We start from the raw sequence: 23847 nt of genomic DNA on the forward strand, positions 1-23847 counted from the left end.
GGCTGAAGGACCACTTCGTCTGCTGTGGGTCATCTTCCACAACTTTACGGAAGTCGTCTAAAACCTCAGAAGTTTGCTTAAAATCAAAGTCATCCGACGGCTGTTCCAAGGGGGAGCCTGAAGTGTTTAATAACTTTCACCTGCTTTATGTACTTCCTCTCAGAAATTAAGAAACAAAGCATTCGAAACTCAGTATGTAGCACAGCCCTACCTCCTCTTAGGTTACAATTAACCGTTCAATTTCCCACAAACTGAAGAAGCTGAACTTGTTGCCATTTTACCTTCGGTGCTGAGAAGAACATGGGGTCCACTCCCATAACTAAGGCTCTTAATCTTCTTTCCACATAAGGCTTCCAGCTTTTTGGGTACAAGTGTACTGTGGTTATCTCCAGTTCCTAAACAGCTACTGTAGTTCAGTCCAAATACAAAGACCTGGGAGACAAACAGTTCTCTCTGAGTCACTTGGCCTTCAGCTACACAAAGCGTCCCTTCTCCACCCTGAACATAAGACGCGCTTCAGCTCAGCTTGACCGCTCAGCAGATAGGTAGAGACTGATACGGCTGTTAAAATGCAACTGCTGCTGCCTACTTAAGTTTTATAATATTTGGCTGTACCATGAAACTCAATGGTTGGTTGTTGGCATCACTGACTCAATAGAGATGAGTGTGAGCAAACTCCGGGAGATGGCGAAGGACAGGGAAGCCTGGCGTGTGGCAGTCAGGGGGTCAGACGTGACTAAGCTACTGGGCAACAACAAGCAATGAAACTCGAAGGGCAGCAGGGATGAGGGGTATTAAATCAAGAAACTGAAGGAAAAGACAAATTACATCAAAGACACAGCATCTTTTTGGATTTCAGGTTCTCCTTCTGCCCTCCTTTTCTCTCAGTCTGAACATGGCAGACTCAACCTCCCAGAAAGCCCTAGAAGGAAGCTCTGGGGTTTGGGAGAGGCCCACCTCATCGCTGTCAGTGACGTAGAGCGCTTCGTTGGCTGAGGTGCCGAAGACACAAGCTTTCCGGATGGACGCGATCTCATGAGGCGATAGCAGAGTGAAGATGGGCCACTTTCCCACGTCCACCATGACTCTGACTTCAAGTAATTCCTACAAAGGAGCCGACATCTCTGCTGTAACAAACAAAGAGGGTTCCAGAAGAGATTAAACAGCCACTCACCGAAACAGAAAAAGACCACGTTGATAAAGAAGAAACAGAAGCTGATTTCGGAATAAACCACCTACTTTCGGTTAAATGGACGGCTCACGTTCCCCAGCACCGTGTCCAATCCTTCCTCCACCTTCAAAGCTGTGCCTTTTCCTGTAACGAGAAGAACCACCGGCTAGAACCAGCTGTCTGTCGTGCCTGCTTACAAGTCAGGGCTCATTGGTCACGAACATGTTTTACGTGCAATCTGACAGCATATAAATGAAGAGAAGACATGCCAACCAGCGAAATCAAGGTCTCATTAGGTATTTCTGCCTCCAGGGTAATGAGATAAAGTTAAAGCTTACAATATTCATTTGGCTAAGAGAGTTAATTCTCATCCCAACTAGGAGAGTGAGTGTGTGTGTGTGTGTGTGTGTGTGTTATAAAAATCAGGATCATTTATCTCTACCTTCCCACTCTCCACTACAGCCCCCAGGATACCCTAAAAGACCCCTGGGTCCCTTGTAGAAAAACCACTGCCCCAATGAGCCACTGTTTACTGATAGAAATGGAACATCCCTCAACAGCCTGGAGTGGCAAAAATATGAAGAAGCAGTAGCCTAAGATTTACTGGATGAAACCATAAAAGAAAAGTACCATATTTGATGCATAAGTTATATGACTACCTTTTCTACATATATACAGACCACATTGCATTTCACACTGAGAAATGTTACACACACAAGGATAAGCCAATTCACCCTCATCATGGCGTCAGAGTTGATAACTACAGCCTTCAGGCAAGTAGCAATTGGCTTAGAGAGCATCCTATACAAGGTCGAGATATCTACCAATTTCCGTAAAACTCTACATTTGATCTGTTCAAGAAGTTTCACACAAAGAATCTTGGTCATAGCTCCAATCCTCTGAGGGTTCAAAAGTATTTCTATAAATTCCAGGGGGCTGCACGAAGCACAAAAATCTATCAAGCCAGGTGAGTTTCCATTCTGGCTCTCGCCTCTGGAAACTGAAATAGAATCAAAGAGTTGATAGACACATCCAGGGTTTTCTAATGAGTTTTCAGAACTCTTGATGGTCCTTCCAACTCACTCTCTTAGGTCTCTAAAAACAGATACATGAGTCAAGGTCTTTTTGGCCCCAGCACCTCTGCCAGCAACTATAGGAGAGCCCTGGGTCTTGGGCTTACTTAGCCAGGGCCTCAGTTTCCACCACCCAGGGAGATTTTTCTCATCAGCACCTGCTTGGATGAGAAGGGTAAGATGCTTGCAATGCCCCAAGGATCACAGTGCATATTCAGTAAGCATTAACCACCACCAGCACAGGCTGGTTCTTATCTCTGCACAGTCGGACCCCTGGACTAACATTTGTTCTGAAAAGTGTGCATGAGGGTATATGTACATGCACACACACGTGTGTGTGTGTGTGTGTGTTGGTGGGAGCACATAAAGGACTTCAGAGAGGGGAAAAACTAACACTTAGGCATGTTAACATTTTTCTGTTCCAGATGGTACCAAAGGATACAGGAAAGTCAGTCTCCCTACCACCCCTCCCTGACCCTCTCTTCAAAGGCAACCGCTACCACAGTTGATTCTAATTCCTTCCAGAGACAGTGCAGACTTACATGGCAGGTGTGGGGGTAAAAGCTTCCCCCTTCCCCTTAATAGTACATCTTTGGAATCATAAACACATGTACATCATCTCTCTTCAGTGGTTCCACAAGCACATTTCATTATATGAATTTAACAATTTAAATGTCTCCCACCAGAAATAAGTCACTACCAGTCTGTTGCTAACATAAACAACACTGAAACTACTGCTTGCATACATACATGTCTTTTTAATGTATGTTTCTAAGATAAATTCCTAAAAGTGGAACAGCAGGGTCAAAATCTAATAGCTCTTTTACCTTTAACAGCTATTTTAAATCATCCTCTGCTAAAGCAGTACCTCTATTCCTTTGCACTGATAGATGAGGAAGGCTTTCTTATCTCTTCTTGCTATTCTTTGGAACTCCACATTCAGATGCTTATATCTTTCCTTTTCTCCTTTGCTTTTCGCTTCTCTTCCTTTTCACAGCTATTTGTAAGGCCTCCTCAGACAGCCATTTTGCCTTTTTGCATTTCTTTTCCATGGGGATGGTCTTGATCCCTGTCTCCTGTACAATGTCACGAACCTCCATCCTTAGTTTATCAGGCACTCTATCTATCAGATCTAGTCCCTTGAATCTATTTCTCACTTCCACTGTATAATCATAAGGGATTTAGGTCATACCTGAATGGTCTAGTGGTTTTCCCTACTTTCTTCAATTTAAGACTGAATTTGGCAATAAGGAATTCATGATCTGAGCCACAGTCAGCTCCCAGTCTTGTTTTTGCTGACTGTATAGAGCTTCTCCATCTTTGGCTGCAAAGAATATAATCATTCTGGTTTCGGTGTTGACCATCTGGTGATGTCCATGTGTAGAGTCTTCTCTTGTATTGTTGGAAGAGGGTGTTTGCTATGACCAGTGCGTTCTCTTGGCAAAACTCTATTAGCCTTTGCCCTGCTTCATTCCATATTCCAAAGCCAAATTTGCCTGTTACTCCAGGTGTTTCTTGGTTTCCTACTTTTGCATTCCAGTCCCCTATAATGAAAAGGACATCTTTTCTGGGTGTTAGTTCTAAAAGGTCTCGTAGGTCTTTATAGAACCGTTCAGCTTCTTCAGCATTACTGATTGGGGCATAGACCTGAATTACCGTGCTATTGAATGGTTTGCCTTGGAAACGAACAGAGATCATTCTGTCGTTTTTGAGATTGCATTCAAGTACTGCAATTCGGACTCTTTAGTTGACCATGATGGCTACTCCATTTCTTCTAAGGGATTCCTGCCCGCAGTAGTAGATATGGTGGTTCCGAATAGGAAAAGAGGTTCATCAAGGCTGTATGTTGTCACCCTGCTTATTTAACTTCTATGCAGAGTACATCATGAGAAACGCTGGGCTGGAAGAAGCACAAGCTAGAATCAAGATTGCTGGGAGAAATATCAATAACCTCAGATATGCAGACAACACCACCCTTATGGCAGAAAGTGAAGAGGAACTAAGCCTCTTGATGAAAGTGAAAGAGGAGAGTGAACAAGTTGGCTTAAAACTCAACATTCAGAAAACGAAGATCATGGCATCTGGTCCCATCACTTCATGGGAAATAGATGGGGAAACAGTGGAAACGGTGTCAGACTTTATTTTTGGGGGCTCCAAAATCACTGCAGATGGTGATTGCAGCCATGAAATTAAAAGACGCTTATACTCCTTGGAAGGAAAGTTATGACCAACCTAGATAGCATATTCAAAAGCAGAGACATTACTTTGCCAACAAATGTCCGTCTAGTCAAGGCTATGGTTTTTCCAGTGGTCATGTATGGATGTGAGAGTTGGACTGTGAAGAAAGCTGAGCACCGAAGAATTGATGCTTTTGAACTGTGGTGTTGGAGAAGACTCTTGAGAGTCCCTTGGACTGCAAGGAGATCCAACCAGTCCATTCTGAAGGAGATCAGTCCTGGGTGTTCTTTGGAAGGAATGATGCTAAAGCTGAAACTCCAGTACTTTGGCCACCTCATGCAAAGAGTTGACTCATTGGAAAAGACTCTGATGCTGGGAGGGATTGGGGGCAGGAGGAGAAGGGATGACAGAGGATGAGACGGCTGGATGGCATCACCAACTCGATGGACGTGAGTTTGAGTGAACTCCAGGAGTTGGTGATAAGACAGGGAGGCCTGGTGTGCTGCGATTCATGGGGTCGCAAAGAGTCAGACACGACAACTGACTGAACTGAAAGCAGTACCAATATATTAATATAAAAGAGTCATCCATGTACGGCACCACCCTTCACCTACACCCTTGCTCACGGTGTGTTTTCACGTGTCTCAGCTTTGTTTAAACTTGAATTTCTTTTAGGATGAGTGAGGTTGGGACAATTTTTTTTTAAATAATCACAACCATAGCAACAGCTAACACTTGTTGAGTATTGTGTGCCAAATACTGTCCCAAGTTATTTTACATTTATTAATTCATTTAATCCTCACTTGATAGACAAGGAAATGGAGACAAAGGGATTTTAAGAGTTTGCTCAAACTAGTAAGTGGAAGTTCAGGACCTGAAATCATGCCACCCGGAGCCAGCGTGTGCACCCTTCACCTCTCGGTCTCATATGATTAAGAGACCAGGTGTCATCCTATTACATAAAGTCACTATTTTTTCTACTGGACTGTCATTCTTTTCTTAGTTCCTGATTTAGAAGTGTTCTTTGCATGTCAAGAAGACAGTCTTAAAGGCTTTTAGAAGTAACAGAAAGATGCCCCCCCAAATGGTCTGCCTTGTGCCTCTTACAAAATAAGGGGAGAAAACACAAGAAATGAAACAGTGGGGATATCTACAAGCAGGTACATAAACTCCAAGAAAATCCAAACACCATTCTTCTAGAATATGAACTAAATCAAAACCTTTATCAAACTGTGTCAAAATTTAATACTTTATGGTAACATACAATTACATTTTAAATGGGGAATTATTATATCAGCCAAAAATATGATTCACCACCTTTAAAATTATAACACAAAAGGATGTTACCATTCAAAGTCATACAATTTCCTGACAGCAGCGCAATTATTCTGAAGTCATTAATCAGTTTACAGGCAGCTCTGCCCTAAGGGTTTGGTAATCTGCTAAAAAAAAAAAAAAATCAAGCTAACGTGCATAATGATAGCTCATTATACAAACTGAGTTTATGCATGCTAAATGACTTGAAGCTTTATGAGATACTGCTCCAAATGCTGGTAACTTGAGAGCCAATAAAAAAGTCAAAGCATATATCTTCCATGCCCACACTCCTCAGGAAAGCAGAAAGCATTACCAATAACCCTGGCCTGGTGCAAAGGACTGGAGCCCTGAGGCCTGGGTTCTAGTCCCAGGTTTACTTTTAATCAATCCATGGGATGTGATAACCTTACTAAGCCTGGGTTTTCCAAAAAGCTGCTCTGCAAAAATCTACAGTTCAAGATGCAAAGAATAAGCTCCAGGGATTTCTGAACACATGAGAAAACAAAGGCAGTGACACTAGCCAAGCAAGCAATTTACTCCTGGTAATGAAACCAGCAAGAGCAGGGAGTCAGAAACTAATAAGGATCAAGGACCTGCTCTGTGCTAGGTAGCTTCACAGGCATTACTTCATTTAATCTTCACAATTTCCTCACAAGGAAGAGACCATAATCCACGCTTACCAGGTAATGAAAGAGGTTCAAAGGTGAAATGACTTCCCCAGGTTACGGGGCAGTCAGGATTCAACACCCACTCCTGAGACTCTTCTTACAGAGAACATCAATCAGTCCTTCAAAGGCTGAACTGCTCCCAACACGGCTTCCTTCTGACTTTACCTTGTCTTAGACATGTACACCAGCATCTTTTCAAAATGCCTCAAATATAAAAGAAATTTACCTCCAAAAAATAAAAAATAAAAATCCATCCCCCAGTTCCCCAAAATGCCTCTGTCTGGATTTACCTGGTTAAACCTTGGGAATGTCATTGGTACCTTCATTCTCCCAAAAACCACTGAGAAGGCAGGCCCTGAAGACTACATGTGTCCTTCATCCTCAGAGAGGTCACAAGAGCATGTGACACAAAGTATACTCTTGGGTTGTGGACCAAGGCACGGAGTGGGTCTTCATTAGACTAGACTCAACCTGGCCAACTGATAACATGAATCTTCAGAACCGAAACAAGGTTCTCTAAGAGCTCTGTGGAGCTATCAAAACCCAGCACTTGTCCTGTGCTGCCCATGACACAAATCAGTCCTGAGCTTGGGCTCGGGGTGTGTCTTTACTGAGGCAGCGCAATGCAAATATAAATACCACTAGAATTTTCTGATTAGCTCAGAATGACCACCGTCGTCATTAGTTAGATTACTGTGGTGAGACATTTAATTACTCTTCTTCCTGGGGGCAGTGGTATCTTCACTGGTTATTAAGAAAATCATACTAAGAAGCATAATTCTATCAACTTCAAAGACTTAACATTCCACCCTCTATCACAAAACTATAAAGTGTTAATCCAAAAAGCCAAAGCAGGCAGAATCACTAAAAATTAACCAGTTAACTTTTTATGAAATCTGTATCAGACATACCAGATGGCGCTAGTGGTGAAGAACCTGCCTGTCAGTGCAGGAGACTAAGAAACACGGGTTCGATCCCTGGGTCAGAAGATCCCCTGGAGGAGGGCAAGGCAACCCACTCCAGTCTTCTTGCCTGGAGAATCCCATGGACAGAGGAGCCTGATGGGCTACAATCCATAGCGTCACAAAGAGTCAGACATGACTGAAGCAACTTAGCACCCATGCACTTATCAGACTGAAGAACCCTGTGACTTTCAATGACTGGGAAATACAAGGATCCATCACAGGAAGAGTGGAATTAGTTAGAACAATGCTGATGTCCTATGACATCTACTAACTGTGCCTAAATGTGAAGCAAAGTATTAACAGTTTTCATCTAACTGTATGGATTTCACTGTAGAGAAACATAAACATAGTTTAACTATGTTTCATTTAAATCATCACTCTGGAGTTTTCAAAAACAAATTAAATGCTTCAAATAGCAACTTGTGAAGTTATTCTACCAATGAATGTACTGAAGATGTGACACTAACAGGGAAGAATCTTCACACATTATTAGGTTCACTAGGTCCACTCAACCTAAGCCACCCTGGATAGTATGTACCTTGGTAAGTATTCAGCGGTGATTAGCCAGGCTGTCCTTTTTGCCTTTTCCTACTGTCCATGGGATTCTCCAGGCAAGAATATTGGAGTGGGTTGCCATTACCTCCTCCTTGTCTATGACAAACCTAGATAGCATATTAAAAAGCAGAAATATCACTTTGCTGACAAAGGTCCGTCTAGTGAAAGCTATCGTTGTTTTCAGTAACCATGTACAGATGTAACAGCTGGACCATAGAGAAGGCTGAGCGCTGAATAACTCATGCTTCCGAACTGTGGTGCTGGAGAAGACTCGTGAGTCCCTTGGACTGCAAGGAGAGCAAACCAGTCAATCCTAAAGGAAATCAACCATGAATATTCATTGGAAGGACTGATGCTGAAGTGCCAACACTTTGGCCACCTGATGTGCGAAGATCCTACTCACTGGAAAAGACCCTGATGCTGGGAAAGATTGAAGACAAAAGGAGAAGGGGATGACAGAATGAGATGGTTAGATAGCATCACTGACTCAGTGGACATGAATCTGAGCAAACTCTGGGACAGCGGAGGAGCCTGGCGTGCTGCAGTCCAAGAGGTCTCAAAAGAGTTGGACACAACTCAGTGACTGAACAACCATGACAACCAGGTGTCTTAAAGCCAACAGTCCAGTGCTCTTCCGTCCTGCGTTAGTGGGCACTACAAGGAAAGATGCTAACAAAAAGCTCAACTATGTGCTTTTTTCCAAGAGAAAAACAAAAACAAACCAAGAAACCCACAAAAACCAGAAGTACTCTGGAAGACTTAGGTATATAATAAAACAATATGTACTATGTGAATACAATTTTAAGTATAATGTATATAGAAAAAGAATACAATTTTTTAAGTATCATGTATAATGTACTTCTCTAGAAAGAGGTTTTTTTTTTTTTTTGGCTTAACTATATTCCAAATTTCTGTAATACATATTTTGTGACAAAAAATAAACAAGCACTTTAAATGAAAATAAAAGTTTAGTTATCTTAACTATGTTTATCCTCCTAATCTGTTACAAGTTTTAAGAGGTATTTGTACCTTCAATTCACTACCTAGGGGGACAGAATGCTTCTGGCAAATCTGTAAAATGAATTTTTAATATAAACTTAAGTGTAGAAGGTGTGAATGTGAAATGGTACAGCCAACGTGAGTTTAAGTAGGCTCCAGGAGTTGGTGGTGGACAGGCCATGGGGTAGCGGAGTCAGACACAAATGAGCGACTAAACAGCCAACATGGAAAACATTATGGAAGTTTCTCAAAAAATCAAACACAGAATTACCATATGATGTAGCAACCCCACTTCTAGGGTATACCCCAAAGATTTGAAAGCAGGGTCTCAGGCAGCTGTACACTAATGTTCAAAGCAACACTATTCACAACAACCAAAAGATAGAAAATTCAAATGTCTATCAACAGATGAACAGATAGACAAAATATGTTCCCACTGGAATGAATAAACATGGATACAATGGGATTTTATGCAGTCTCAAAATGAAATACTAACACACAATAAGGATGAGCCCTTAAGACATTATGCTAAGCAAAATATGCTAGACACAAAAGAATAAATGAGTACTCAAATTCAGAGACAGCAAGTAGAAAGAGGTTGCCAAGGCCTGGGGGAGGTGGGTATGGGGTGTTAGTAAATAGGATACAGAATTTCAGGAGAGATGACGAGAAACTTCTGGAGAGTGAGAATGGTGACACGGGCATGAGCACGTGAATGGCCTTAATGTCATTCAACTGTATACTCAGAAATGGTTTTAAAATGCTAAATTTAATGTCATGCATATTTTAACCACAATTTTCAAAATCAAAAATCAAAGAAAGGTCCCATGGGCTTCTACCAAGCCTGTATTAATAAACTCAAGCATGTTATTTTTAAAAGTTAAATGTAGAAGAGTTTCAGAACTAAAAAATAATTTAGGAGAAGTATAGTCATAATTCTGTCTTGGGAAAGCAAGCTCAGATTAGGGAAATTCTGAATGGAACATTTCTACTCATAAAAGAAATATAACCTTAGAACTTTCCAGTACTTACAGCAATTCAAACTAGACCAAACTAATTCCTATGATGAACAGGTCCTTCCAGGACTTGACTGATAATCATAAAGAATGAGTTGTAATTAGCATGCCCGTTATGCTAAACAGTTACTCATGAAGTTCAACAAGATAGTGATTTTTTTGGCAACATTATTTTTAGCCATTATTTTCTTTAGGAAATACTGTCTCATAAATAGCACTGATATGTTCAGCATGAATTACCATTCATTGTACATTAATAGGTGAATCAATGTTTTGGGGGTTTTTTGCTATATGGATATAAAATAAACATGAAAGAACAAAAAAGACAAATGGAAACAGAGATTATTAAAGAGTTTAACCCTCTCAAGGGCTTCCTCTATGGTTCAGCTGGTAAAGAATCCGCCGGCAATGCGGAACACCTGGGTTTGATCCCTGGGTTGGGAAGATCCCCTGGAGAAGGGAAAGGCTGCCCACTCCAGTATTCTGGCCTGGAGAATTCCAAGGACTGTATAGTCCCTGGGGTTGCAAAGAATCAGACACGACTGAGCGACTTTCACACTCTCAAAGGATAATATGCCAACCCACACAGATCTCTGTATTATCTCTGCCACTAGAAAATACATCCTAAAAAAAACACGAATATACATCCTGTGTTGCCACAGACTGACTCTGTATGCACGAGGACCACAGATCTGTATCACATTCCCTGGGCTGGCTTCTCCTAGCAACTGGCACTGTCCCTCAGAGTTGGTGGCATGGGGAAGAAAAGGTTGTTTCATTGTACTCTCTGAAAGCAAATTCAATCAAGAGGACAGACACAGACCTTCCAATTATAGAAACCTGCATTAGACCTGGAGACTGAGGAGTATGCAGCAGCCAATCTTCTGATCCTCCTAAGAACCGAGTGTTAAGGGAGGGTGCGGGGAAGGCACTGTTTTACTGATCTAGCAAAAATATATTTGAAAATGTTCAGAGTTTTTTTTAAAAACAGGAAATGGAGGAAAATAATACAGGAAAACTTTCATACTGAAAGTTTCTGATCAAATAATGGTCTCAATACTAAACGATACCAGAAATTTAGGGTCGCCTTGTAAGCCAGCCCTTGGCGTCCACAAAGACCTCACCCCCCGAACTCTACCCAGATGTATTTGGCACAAAAGAGACTGATGTCACCGATGGGACTTCACCCCGCCCAACCCGTCTTCTGCTCACCCGAAAGCTTGCTAAGGCAAAGAGATTATAACAGAGTGAGACACCCAGCAGAACTGCTTAGCTCCTAGACTCTGACTCCTCTGGCTGGTGTCATCCTCGGGGCATGAAGTGAGACTGTATCACTCTTTATCACGGAAGCTGATATCCTCACAGGAAACAGGAAGGACTCTGAGTGTTGGAACAATCCATCTAAAATGCCCTATGTGTTCCTCAGCATACCAGCCATAGCCAGGTTTAGACAACATCCAGAAACAGTCATGGCCAATACGAAAAATGATTTTTTAACTGAAAAAACTTTAGAGCGCTTATAATATAAACTGAAGATCCCTAGTAAAGGTTTCTCTATTTTCATAAACTGGATGGGTAATGATTTTAATTATCAGTTTAGCTGCTGCTGCTGCTAAGTCGCTTCAGTCGTGTCCAACTCTGTGCGACCTCAGAGACAGCAGCCCACGAGGCTCCACCGTCCCTGGGATTCTCCAGGCAAGAATACTGGAGTGGGTTGCCATTTCCTTCTCCAAGTTTAGCTGCTAGGCCATCTTAAAATAGGGCTTTATTTATAGTTAATGAGCTATTGATAAAGTCTACGATGTCTTACAAGAAAGCACTACCACTTGATAATGTCAACAAAATGATAATATATATTCATTCTTCTGACCCCACATACCAATAATGCTGGGGAAGATCATAAAGCAATACAATTATGACCCCTGCCTCTGAGAAACTCTAGGACTAACAGAAAGTCAATCCTAGTAAGTGGAAAACTAAAATGCAAATATAAGTGGAAGAACTAAGTAAGCAATGAGACAAACATGCCAACACACAGGCCAGGTGATACCTGTAAATGGAAAAAAATTATGCGCACAACAGTTACAACTATATAAAAATTACATCTCCCAGAAACCAGTTATATGAAGTTCCAGAAGTCAAATTCTCTCCAGCGCATGACAACATGAAAGCATTTCCTCAGTGAAGCTCACCCAGGTTTCCTGCAGGAACAAGTGTTTTTTTTATAGCCTCCTTTTGTCATCGGTGTAAGTTCCCATTTGAACACAAAAGATTTAGGGCGTGGCCATCTTTCCCCATTTTGGAGTACATTATATTTCAACTCAAGGAAGACTTTCTAACAGAGGAATTCTAGGGCTCGGGGTAAAATTTTCTAAAGCACAATTTTATAACTTGTTGTGTCTTATAGCTATGCTACAACACAAGCAATTCAAAAAACCTCTCAAGTTAGAGAAGAGCCCCATGTTACTCTTACTGTTTTCTTCCGCACTTATTCTGATGAGCTTTTTGAGACCCAGCAGATGCTACAACACTGATCTCGACACCAAATGTATTTCCCAGGTCCAGACAAGCCTCCAGAGAATGAGCTCAAAAATCTTTTAAATAAAAAAACACTTTTGTTATGCAATTATTTTATACTGTTAGGTTAATCATGTTTCCATCATGGCTTGCAATTGTAATTACCTTTTACTTTTTTGTCTGGCTATTAATTGATGAAAACTGGTTAAGTATCTTTTACTTCTGTGAAAAAAAAGTTACTTAAAATCATTTAACTCAGATTTTCACAAATTTATTTGCACACAAAACCCTATACAACAAGATAATACACATAAGAAACATTAATAATTACCTTTCCCAGGTGCCTTGATCCTGGGAAAGAAAGGGCACTGGCTAATTAATAAGTCAAATTAATAAGAAATTAAAAACAATTCTAAAATAATAAATTGGTATTCTTTTTTACTACTTCACCCTTTAAAAAAATACACTTTTAAACTATTTCATCTATTCTCTGATATAAGTCTTGCAAAACAGCAAAATTTCAGAGACTGGCTGAGACACTGATACTGAAACAGCTGGAACAACTGTCGTTCCTTCTCTTTTCTTCAGTATTACTGTATGGCAAGAATGAAAATTGGAGACAGAAATGGCAACCTACTCCAGTATCCTTGGCTGGGGAAGCCCATGGACAGAGGAGCCTGGTGGTTACAGTCCATGGAGTCTCAAAGAGTCGGACACAACTGAGTGACTCTCACTCACGAATGAGAGTAAGAAAGAATGCCCCGAATACTTGATAAATTCCACAAAGACTATGGGACCCTAAGAATGAAGTGTTCTCCAAAGGAGTTTCTGCCATCCCTCATCAAGATGCCTCTGTGCAGGTGACACGGTAATCCTCCTACCTTCATTGAAAGGCCGCTCGACTGCTCTCTTACAATTTCCTAACACTTACTGCAATTCCCTTTGGCCTCATCAGCTTCATTCAAGTCCATTACTCATTGAAGAAGACAACTGTTACTTCTCACCTACCAACAGGTTACCTGATTTGAAGGTCAATGTGCAATAATGGCCTCAGGAAGCGATTCTTAAGCTTCATCCTCCAAGAGGCTGCATTCATGTCATTGCACAGAAGCTTGAGGCATTTCTAGGACACCTGGGAATCTGACAGCCCCTTCATTGTAAGTGAAGAAATCATTTTACAGAAGCCACATGCTCAGGTTAGCAAAGCAAACCAACCAAGTGGACACAGCACTAGCAACAAAAGAGGATAACTTCAGGATTGTGAAGTTATGCTGCTTTTATGACATACTTTTATTTTCAAAAGGAAACCAGAAATCTCCATGACTACAAATAATTTTTTTCTATGCTTCTATTCTTTGTTGCATCAAGCATGCAGATTTAGCAAAATAGGCCACATAAAAATAGACACGTGAATAGTTAAAAAAATGGATGGGCCCAAGTTCAAATCTATTTCTGGTGTCATGAACCCCTCCTCCGGGGACATCTCTAAAATGATTTCACTGACTACTCTCCACTGCATGAAGAGTATCCCTGTGCCCTGTGATGGCCTAAAGCCAAACTACAATTCCAGCAATGGATGGGCAGAAGCACACTATATTCACTCTGTAAGTGTTTACTGGATGTCCTCTAGGTAAACAAGACATAGAGCCAATCTCGCCCCCAGCAGAACTTCATGGCATCAGGGCGGCAGGGGGGGTGGTTTCGAGGCACAGAAATAGATGCTAACCACAGCGTGGCCATGCTTGCTGCAAAAAGCTTGTTGCTATTCAGTCACTCAGTCATTTCCAACTCTTTGCAACCCCATGGACTGCAGCAGGCCAGGCTTCCCTGTCCTTCACCATCTCCCAGAGCTTGCTTGAACTTATATCCATCGAGTTGGTGATGCCATCCAACCATCTCATCCTCTGTCATCCCTTTCTCCTCCTGCCCTCAATCTTTCCAGGCATCAGTATCTTTTCCAATGAGTCGGCTCTTCGTATAGTGTGGCCAAAAAGCTTAGTCCATCCAAAGAGCAACAAGTAACTACCAAAGGAACTTAAGCACGGAAGTGGCACGATCAGATGGGTGTCTGTGAAGGAAACTTCGACAGAATGCAGAGACTAGATGGGGATGACGGAGGAGACATACCCAGGGCCTAAGGTGGCTGCAGTAACCAGGGAAGAAAGAATGGAAGTCTATGCCAGGTAAACAGAAGTGGAGAAAACAACCCAGAGACAGATTCAAAAGCATTCTGCAACTGACTGAATGGGAGGAGGAAGCGACACAAGGGAAAGGCAGGGCCAAGGCTCACACTCAGGCGCTCGGCTCAGGCAGTGGGGGATCCTTAACAACCACTCACGATGGGAGAGAACACAGCAAGTTACAGGGGGAGATGAGGAATTCTACTCTGGGCATTTTAGCTACCTGTAGGATATCAAAGTGGGTATGTAGAATAGACAGATTCATAAATCTGAAGATCAAGAAAGAGAGCTGTATAGATATGTACACAAATGTATAACCAGATCACTTTGCTGTACACCTGAAACTAACACTGCAAATCAACTCTATTTCAATAAATAACAATAATAATTTTAAAAAGCAAGAGATCTGGATTGGAGACTTGGAAATCTGGCATGAGATCACTCAGGAAAAAGCGTGTGGAGTAAGAAGAGGGTCTTGGACAGAACTCAAAGGAACTCCAACAGCAAAGGGACAAGCAGGGCTTCGTGACAGAGGCGGGAGGAAGAGGCAGAGCAGGAGGAAAACCAAGAGAAGAGTGTCACGGGAGCCTAGGGACACAAAGGAGGCAGTGTCTGGGTCAAATGCTGCTGAGAGGCCAAACAAGGTGAGGACTGAGAAACGTCTGTTCCATTTACCAAAAATTATTGGCAACTCTAAGAAGAAGCCTCAGGGAGGCCAGGTTGCAACAGTTTGAGAGCATGTGAAAAGTGAAGGACAGATCTGATGAAAAGGAATTTAAAAAATTGGAGGTAATTTCCTTCTTTATTGTTCTCTCTTGGCTACTGAGAGTCTGCATTTTTCAGTTCCACCAGCAATGTAGGGGGTTCCGGTTTCTCCATCTTATTGTCTGTCTTTGTCATCATAATCACCCTAGTGGGTGTGAGGTGGTATCTCACTGTGGGTTTGATTTGTATCTGAGCGCATTCTCTTTCATAAATTCTCCCTGTGAACGAAGAGGGAAGGCTTTCTGTTGAGAGTAAGAGGGGAGGTAGCAACAAAAGATGGAGCAAACCAATAAAAAATAAGGGCGGGACCTCCCTGGAGGTCCAGCGCTTAAGATCTCACCTTCCAATGCAGGGGGTGCAGGTTTGATCCTTGGCCGGGGACCCACATGCCTCATCACCAAAAAACCAAAACATAAAACAGAATCAATATTGTAACAAATTCAATAAAGACTTAAGGGAAAAAAAAGGTCTACATCAAAAAAATTAAAAAATGTTTTAAAAAGGGGCAGGGGAGGGGGGAGGATGGAAAAGAACACTAACCAGGGAAACCTAAAAAGATGCTATACAGAGTCCAGCGGAGGTGGAGACTCTAAGTCTATAAAAGCACTCATCTGATCTCCAATGAGATTTTCTTCTCCAGAAGAGAGGGTTTTTCGGATTTTTTTGTTTTTAACTAAATCAGAAATGGAATGAAAAGCTGCTCAGATGATTTTTTTTAAAGACAATAATGGGACTTCCCTGGTGGTCCAGTGGCTAAGACTTCCCAATCCCAGTGCAGAGGACTGGGGTTCCATCCTTGGTCAGGGGACTATTAACAGATTTCATGTGCCACAGCTAAGATCCTGTATGCCAAGACTAAGAACTTGCATAGCCAAATAAATAAATAATTTTTTTAAAAGGCAGTAAGAACTGCCCCTGAAAAATCCATCTGTGGTTTTTTGAAGTCCTATATCATATTCATTAGAAATGACAGCTTGCATACAATTCACTCTGCTTGACTCTTGAAAGCAAAGCACTTCCCAGACTTGTGTTCACTGCAGCAGATCTTACATCTGCACTTAGGACTACAATCATGATGATGATGCTACATTCATCAAGTGGCAAACTTCAAGGAACACCACACATCCGACATCTCAACAATGGGCAGTTCCTCTGAAACATGTCAGACACTGCTATCACCAAGTGTTAACTTAAGACTGATAATAACAATCATATATACAAATAATTGGAGAAGGCAATGGCAATCCACTCCAGTACTCTTGCCTGGAAAATCCCATGGATGGAGGAGCCTGGTAGGCTGTAGTCCATGGGGTCGCGAAGAATCGGGCACGACTGAGCGACTTCACTTTCACGCACTGGAGAAGAAAATGGCAACCCACTCCAGTGTTCTTGCCTGGAGAATCCCAGGGATGGGGTCGAACAGAGTCGGACACGACTAAAGCGACTTAGCAGCAGCAGCAGCAAGAGTCAGACACAACTGAGCGATTTCCCTTTCACTTTTCACTTTCATGCACTGGAGAAGGAAATGGCAACCCACTCCAGTGTTCTTGCCTGGAGAATCCCAGGGACGGGGGAGCCTGGTGGGCTGCCGTCTATGGGGTCACACAGAGTCAGACAGGACTGAAGCGACTTAGCAGCAGCAGCATACAAATAATAACCAATTACACAAAAGAAACTGTCTTTTGACTTAACCATCATCTAGGAGAGTACAAGACATAGCCAGCCAGGTGCCGTGCTGTGCTTAGTGGCTCAGTCGTGTCCGACTCTTTTCGACCCCATGGACTGTGGCCCACCGGGCTCCTCTGTCCATGGGAATTCTCCAGGCAAGAATACTGGAGTGGGTAGCCTATCCCTTCTCCAGGGGATCTTCCCAACCCAGGAATTGAACCAGGTCTCCTGCACTGCAGGCGGATTCTTTACCAGCTGAGCAACCAGACATAGCCAGAGTCTTCATTAAACTGTACTTAATTCAACTAGTGCATCCCTATGTAATATGAAAGAAAGATGTAGTTAATTGAGAGACTTATCTTTAAAGCATGCCACTGCATATATTGACCACAATCGTGTGCTCATGGATCCCATCTTGGGACGGCCTTCCACGTGAACCGGATCCATACCCAGGGTTTCACTGCACAAGGTGCTACGCTGTTTCAGTTATCTGTTGCTGAGTAATGTGCCATCCCAAAACTCAGTGGCTTAAAACAACAGCAATTTGTTATTTCACTCAATTCTGTGTTTTAAGTGGGCTCAGCTGGGATCGCAGGCACTGGGCGCTTAACTAGGGTTGAAACAGGCCAGGCCTTGTTCACATAAACCTTCTCAGGTGGTCTTTCTCCACCCAGTCTAGCTCAAGTCTCTATACCAGCTGTTGGCCCCCAAGAGAGTAAATGCTCAAGCTGCCAGGCTCTTAAGGACTATGTCCAGAACTGACTCACAGCACTTCCACCACATTTACTGGTCAAAGCAAGTGACATGGAAAGCCTAGGTTCAGAGGGAGCAGAAACAGACTCCATCTCTTGAGGGGAGGAGGGGCAGTAGTGGAGGGATGGGAGAAATTGCTGGCAGTCACCTCTGCAACACTCTTCCACAGCTGTAGACAGTATTACTGAATGTTTTCAAGATACCACTTGAATTCAGGATTGAAGCACTAGAGAGGATACAGACTTTATCTATTTCCAAAACTCAAACTTTTTCTTAAGCATGAAAAAGAATATTGGGGCAAAAATATTCTTTTTTCCCCCTTGGGATGCTAAGCTCACAAAAGCCATGGAATCTCCTCTTCTGGGATTGTGGGATGGAGACAGACCATCAGACTTATGGAATGGTCTGAGTATAATTTTCCCTGGATGGGATTCATCATTTTCTGAAGTCATTTCACAACTTACAATATATTACTTATGCATGGGTACGATCTCATTTTTTAAAAACATATCTATACTAAATATATATATGAAGAGAGGTCTCCTCAGCTATTTTAACTCTTTCTATCCAAACTTAAGAATCAAATAGATTTGGCTAAGTACTTCAATACTCAACCTTGCTACTGGCTCTTCTAGGCTCAGGAATGGACTCAATTTGAGTATCACAGTACCTTTTACAATATGAAATCTCACTATCTGAACAGAGCAATCCAGTATACCTCTTTTGTAAAAAGAACTTACAAGGGTATATATGTATACATATAGCTGATTCACTTTGCTGTATGGTAGAAACTAACACCACATTATAAAGCAACTAGACTTCAAAAAAAGTTTTTTTTTTTTTAAAAGGACTTACACCCCAAATATTAACTTGTTCTCTTTAGATGATATGAATTACAGGTAATGTACATTCAATGTCTGCCTGCACTCGACATTCCTTGAGGGTCCAAACCTTGTTTTCCCTGCCTGTCTTACTGTTTAATGCAGTACACACAGAACAAACAGCGTAATCATGATAATGAAGGTCTTTCACTTCCCTTCGGTTTCATTTTTCCCACTCTGACTTTCAGATAAAGGAAGACACTGTCTTGGACTTCCCAGTTTGAACTGCTGATTATTAAAATGAAGCCAAGCTTTTGTTGGACATAGAACACAGAGGCAACTCTTTAAACAATTTTAAAGAATTTTTTTTTAAGCCGCAAACTTGATAGCACTGATTTTTATAGCTACCTGCTTTCTGAAGTTCTCAGAACTTGATCGTTTGGATCACATAAAAATCACTGCAGAAGAAATCTCTTTAAAGATGAATACCCTTCCTCTTCAACAGAAACGCCGGGAGGGTAGGAAAAAAGGACTAGTCTAGAAGTATTAATAAATGGACTGGTATTTGCACAATGGATTAAAAGATATCCATTCCACAGATTAACTGCCATATTAACAGACTCTAAATATACCTATTCAACCCTGAAGGCAATCCAAAGAGATGAAATTCACCTGTGCTCACTACAAACAGACACTTGCTAAAATTTAAAGCACACCACACACTGTTGTCAGGTTCAAATCATTTTCCCCATTCCTTTCAGCATTATACACCTCGATATTTTCATGTTCTAGTCCACAACATACACCAGCTTCAGAAACTCAGTTTTTGCCTCCGAGAGCTATAATCCTCCCTCCAAAAAGAATAAGCCCAAACCAAATAAGACTATGAATCTGGGTTTTCTTAAGTGTTATGAAACTGCTTTATAAAACTGTAATCAAAAAAAAAAAAAAAAAAACTGTAATCCTCAGATGCAGAGTTCTGCAGCAGATGATTTCGGAGTGTCTCACGTGCAAATAAACATAAAAAGTCACTTACAAGAGCAGAATAGAGTGCCTAGACGGTCATTTTAAATAGAGCAGGCAGCTTAACCGAGGCAGGACTAGAGAAATGTCTTTTCACTCAGTTCATCGCACTCCTGGACCAAAGTCCCTATTAAATAAAACCCCTTTGGTGGACTCCGTGTTGCGGAGGAAAGGGAGACGGTGCAGAGTATGGCGACCTACTGAGGCTTAGAAGCAGATGCGAAGATCTTGGCAAGGGCCGAGGGAGAACCGGGAGAGTCAGAGGGGAGGTCTCCTCTCGCGTAGACCAGCGCCCAGAGCAGTGCCAGACTCCAGCTCCGAGCAAAACGTCGTCTCCGCAGCGCCCGAAAGAGAGGGACCCGGGAAAACTTTCCAGAGCTTCTCCCCCACCCCGTCCCTCCTCCTCCTCGGATGAAACGCTAGCAGAGGCGCTAACGGCGCGGAGCCGGCCGCCCCATCACCCGCCTGGCCGCAGCGCCGGATGGACCGGGCGCCTGGGGACCCGGGCCGGGGGGAGCGCGCAGGAGGAACGGGGCGCGCCGGCCGGGCCCTCGGGGAAGGCGAAGCGAGGGGAAGGGGCTTCCGTGCGCTCGGGCCCGCGCCCAGCCTCCCCGCTCCGCCGGGGTACCTGGGAGGCCAGCCGCGGCCGCGCGCCGTCCCACCAGGCCCAGCCGCCAGGACCTCGGAGACGTCGGGGCCCGAGAACCTCCGCCGAGTGGCGGGCGAAGGGGCGGAGCTGGAGGGGGCGCCGGGGGCCGGGCCGCCGGGTCACGCGGCCCGGGCCGCCTCACGTGACGCCGCCGCCCGCCGGCCTCGGGCAAATCCGCGATCCGGGCGGGCTGGGAGCCCCGAAGCTCTCGGCGCGGGCCAGCGGGCAGGGGCCTCCCCGAGAAGCCGAGTGGGGCCTTCAGGCTCTGCGGGGAGTCCCGGTCCCGGCACTGTCAGCGGCTTTGTCCTGCCTTTCTGCTCCCGCCGCCCTCGCTCTGGATATTGGCCGTGGGGAGGGGGCCGTCCAGCCACCCGAAAGGGACCTAGGAAGGGCATATTCGGCTGGAAACCCTTCTCCCGGCCCCAAAGCGCGTCTGCCCACGGGGGCATTACTTAGGGGTGCTGCCAGGGGCAAAAGGCCAGAGATGTCTATCCCCCGCACCCCCCAAACCCCGAACATCCGTCTCTCATTTTATCTACCGGTGGACAAGCACCTAAGGCCCAGGAATAGAGAAAGTGGCCCCTGCACCAAGATCAGAAGGAAGCAGGGAGGGAGGAGGTACAGGGCCCCGGTAATGGAAGGAAGGCAGAGGTACCTCGGATGCAGGCTGTCAGGATGGGAAGGGACCTAAGATGGCAAATGTCTCTTTGTTTATTTTTGTTATAAATGAAAAAAAAAAAAAAAAAACTGAGGCCGAAAGTGAGTATGCGACCTGCTGCTCCATCCAGCCTGTCATCCGTTGTGACCAGGTCTGTGGTTTGTGCGCGCGCGTGCATGCTCAGTAGTTCAGACTGTCCGACTCTTTGTGACCCCATGGACTGTAGCCCCCACCCCACCCCTGCCACGTCCATAGAATTTTCCAGGCAAGAATACTGGAATTGGTTGCCATTTCCTTCTCCAGGGAATCTTCCCCACCCAGGTATCCGAAACTCGTATCTCCTACATTGGAAGGCGGATTCTTTACCACCGAGCCACCTGGAAAGGCATGGAGACTGCAGTCACCTTTACAGAGTACTGTGCAGCTCTGGGGAAACTCTCTGGCTCCACAATATAAAGTCCCAACTTCTTGGCACAACATAACTTTTCAAGCAGTTTTGTTCAAACTTACTTTTCCCGTTTAAATAGGAAAACATACCATTTTTTAAGCATCACCAAACAGCTCAGCTAATCTACTAAAAGATGCCTACTTTTCCTCATCTTCCGGGGCTAACTCAACAGGACGGCATGCTCTGGGTGCAGAGAATTCCTGCTTCCCTTGGCTGCTCAATTTTCTTTGGATTACTTACTTTTTTCCCCAAGTTGCTTTACTCCTCTTTGTTTGTTCATTCTTTGGCCTCAGTCTGAGATGCCCTGAATGCCCTGTCCTCCCATAAAGAAAACCAGAGCCCAACAGTAGTTAAAGAAGTAAAAACAGATTTTGATCACAAGCTATTGCCACAAGGGAATTGAGTCCAGTTCTATAGTGAGGTTTGTTTTCCGCTTTGCAGTAGTTGCTGAATAAACTCTTGTTCTTACTTCCTTAACCACCGTCCAGTTCTTGTTATCTTTAACAACCCATATCAGTATGTATCAGTCTCCTACTCATCTTTCAAAATCCAGGTCAAAACCCACTCTTGTCTTCCTACCCTGCATCCTCCCCCTGATGAAGCAGCAACTGAAGTTCACGCAGAGGTGTCAGCTGTAGTTTCTAGGACAGTGTACCTATTCTGATATGTACATCTCACATTGCTCAGGAAGGTTTCATTCAATTCTGGTAAGAAGTAAATTATCTATCCCTATCTTCTTTCCTAGATTATAAACTCTTTTAAAACAAGACTTCTGGGCTTACTTTGATGCCCTCAGTATCCCCTGAGTGATGATCAGTGTGGTAGCTCCTCAATACCATGGAGTGAAGGTTTATATAAAGACCCTCAATCTGCACTGAATGAAGTGGCTTGACCCCAAGGTAGCAGCCACTCAGTGAGTGTTCTAAAAGAGGTCTACTTTCCTCAAAGACCCTGAAGTCAGTTTCTCATGTAAAACGTGTTTGAGAAAAAAATGGGAGTTTGGGGTTTGGGTTATCAATATTTCCTGAGCACTCACTGCTTATCATGGGCCAGATGCTGTGTTTGCAGAATCTTGGAGAATGAAAAGTTTAGTAAGACCACTTGTGGATCTCAAAGAAGGTGTAGTTTGGTTATTCCAGTCCAAGATGAAAGTGTGATACGGAATGCTAAATGAACACAAATGAGGCACCAAGAATTAGACAGGGGGTTAATAAAAAAGTTTGACCAAATTCAGGTGGACAGGAAGTAGTTAGATGAAAAAGGGAAGGAAAGCCCTTCCAGAAGAGAGAGCAATGTGTTCAAAGATAGGGAGGCCTGAAACTGTGTTATTTATTTAAGAAAAGCAAGTCACCCTGCATAGCTGGACTCAATGACCTTGTTTACACCCGGAACAAAGGACACCTAATTAGGTTAACGTTAAGGTACTTGAAAGAATCAGATATTTATTAGGACTATTTATTGGATTGAGTAAGTTTCCATCAGACAAATTATAGTCTTTTCACCTAAAATCAGCCTGTGCACTGTTGCTGGGTGATTTCTTTTTTTCCAGCTCCAAAAGCTCTCTGTAACTGTTATCTAAAAACAGCAAAATTACTTGTTCCAAAAGAGATTATCTTAGGGCCCTCTAAATTTGCCTGCAGGGCAAAAGAACTCCATTTACCAGTAGTTCTTTAATGAAGAAACTGGGCACTTATCTCCAGAGGTGGGGGCAGGGGGGAATACCCCTTCCGGGTGTTTGTGCTAATATAGGACTATGCTGATAAGAAGTGTCTGTCAGTAAACTAATGAAATATAGTTAATGTAAGGTTTAAGGTGGGATGGGACGTAGGAGAGCCATTCTAAGCACTCTCGGAGGCTGCAGAATTTCATTTCAAAAGTTAATCTCTCGGTAAATGCAAACTCCGAACATCATCTTTCGTTTACCCCCTTCCCCCCACTGTGCTTCTCTACTCCAAGTGTCATTTGGGTCAGGCGTGGGTCAGCCAAACCAGCCCCACTTCCTTCAGCTGGGCTATCTAATGCATGACTAAATGCACCTCTTACACAATTTTCTTGGCCAAGGAAGTCTTCTAAAGGTTCCCTAGGTGGATACGTGTCTTTCACAGGTCACTGGGAAGTTCTTGATATTCAGCAAGCAAAATTAAAAGGGATTTCACTTACTTCCTTAAACACTTGAATATTATTTCTCCTGAGAGAATGAAAACAGCTGGGAGCACTCAGATCATCTCCGCCTTTTCTTCTCTGCCCCTCTCTCTTCTCGTGGTTAGTCAAGATTCAGAGAAATAAACCAGAGAACCACCAACTCTTATAAAGGTTAACTAGGGAACATTTAGATCACTATATAAGATTGCTTACCTGTTTATATAATACACAGTCAGAAAATCTGTCTGGCATTCTCAACATCATTGTTTTTGAGACTTAAG

At 43.2% G+C, this 23847-nt stretch overlaps 1 protein-coding gene across 25 annotated transcripts in view; it reads right to left on the bottom strand.

The window, feature by feature from the left end:
• The window catches only part of RCBTB1 (RCC1 and BTB domain containing protein 1), a 63297-nt gene extending 39673 nt beyond the window's left edge, over positions 1-23624 (bottom strand). For 11 of the 25 annotated variants that reach the window (XR_008700907.1, XR_008700908.1, XM_055542183.1 and 8 more), the window contains exons 1-4: positions 20298-20427; positions 1240-1315; positions 958-1127; positions 282-432 (exon numbers count right to left, since the gene is read on the bottom strand). Coding sequence is in view for 23 of the 25 variants with exons in the window: in XM_055542183.1 (XP_055398158.1) it covers positions 282-432; positions 958-1083 (277 nt within the window). In the remaining 2 variants the exon portion in view is untranslated. The other 14 variants (XM_055542181.1, XM_055542170.1, XM_055542177.1 and 11 more) reach the window with 14 other exon arrangements.
• Between the last annotated feature and the right edge of the window lie 223 nt (positions 23625-23847).

This window comes from Bubalus kerabau, chromosome 12 (assembly GCF_029407905.1).
Source record: "Bubalus kerabau isolate K-KA32 ecotype Philippines breed swamp buffalo chromosome 12, PCC_UOA_SB_1v2, whole genome shotgun sequence".
Lineage (NCBI taxonomy): Eukaryota > Metazoa > Chordata > Mammalia > Artiodactyla > Bovidae > Bubalus > Bubalus kerabau.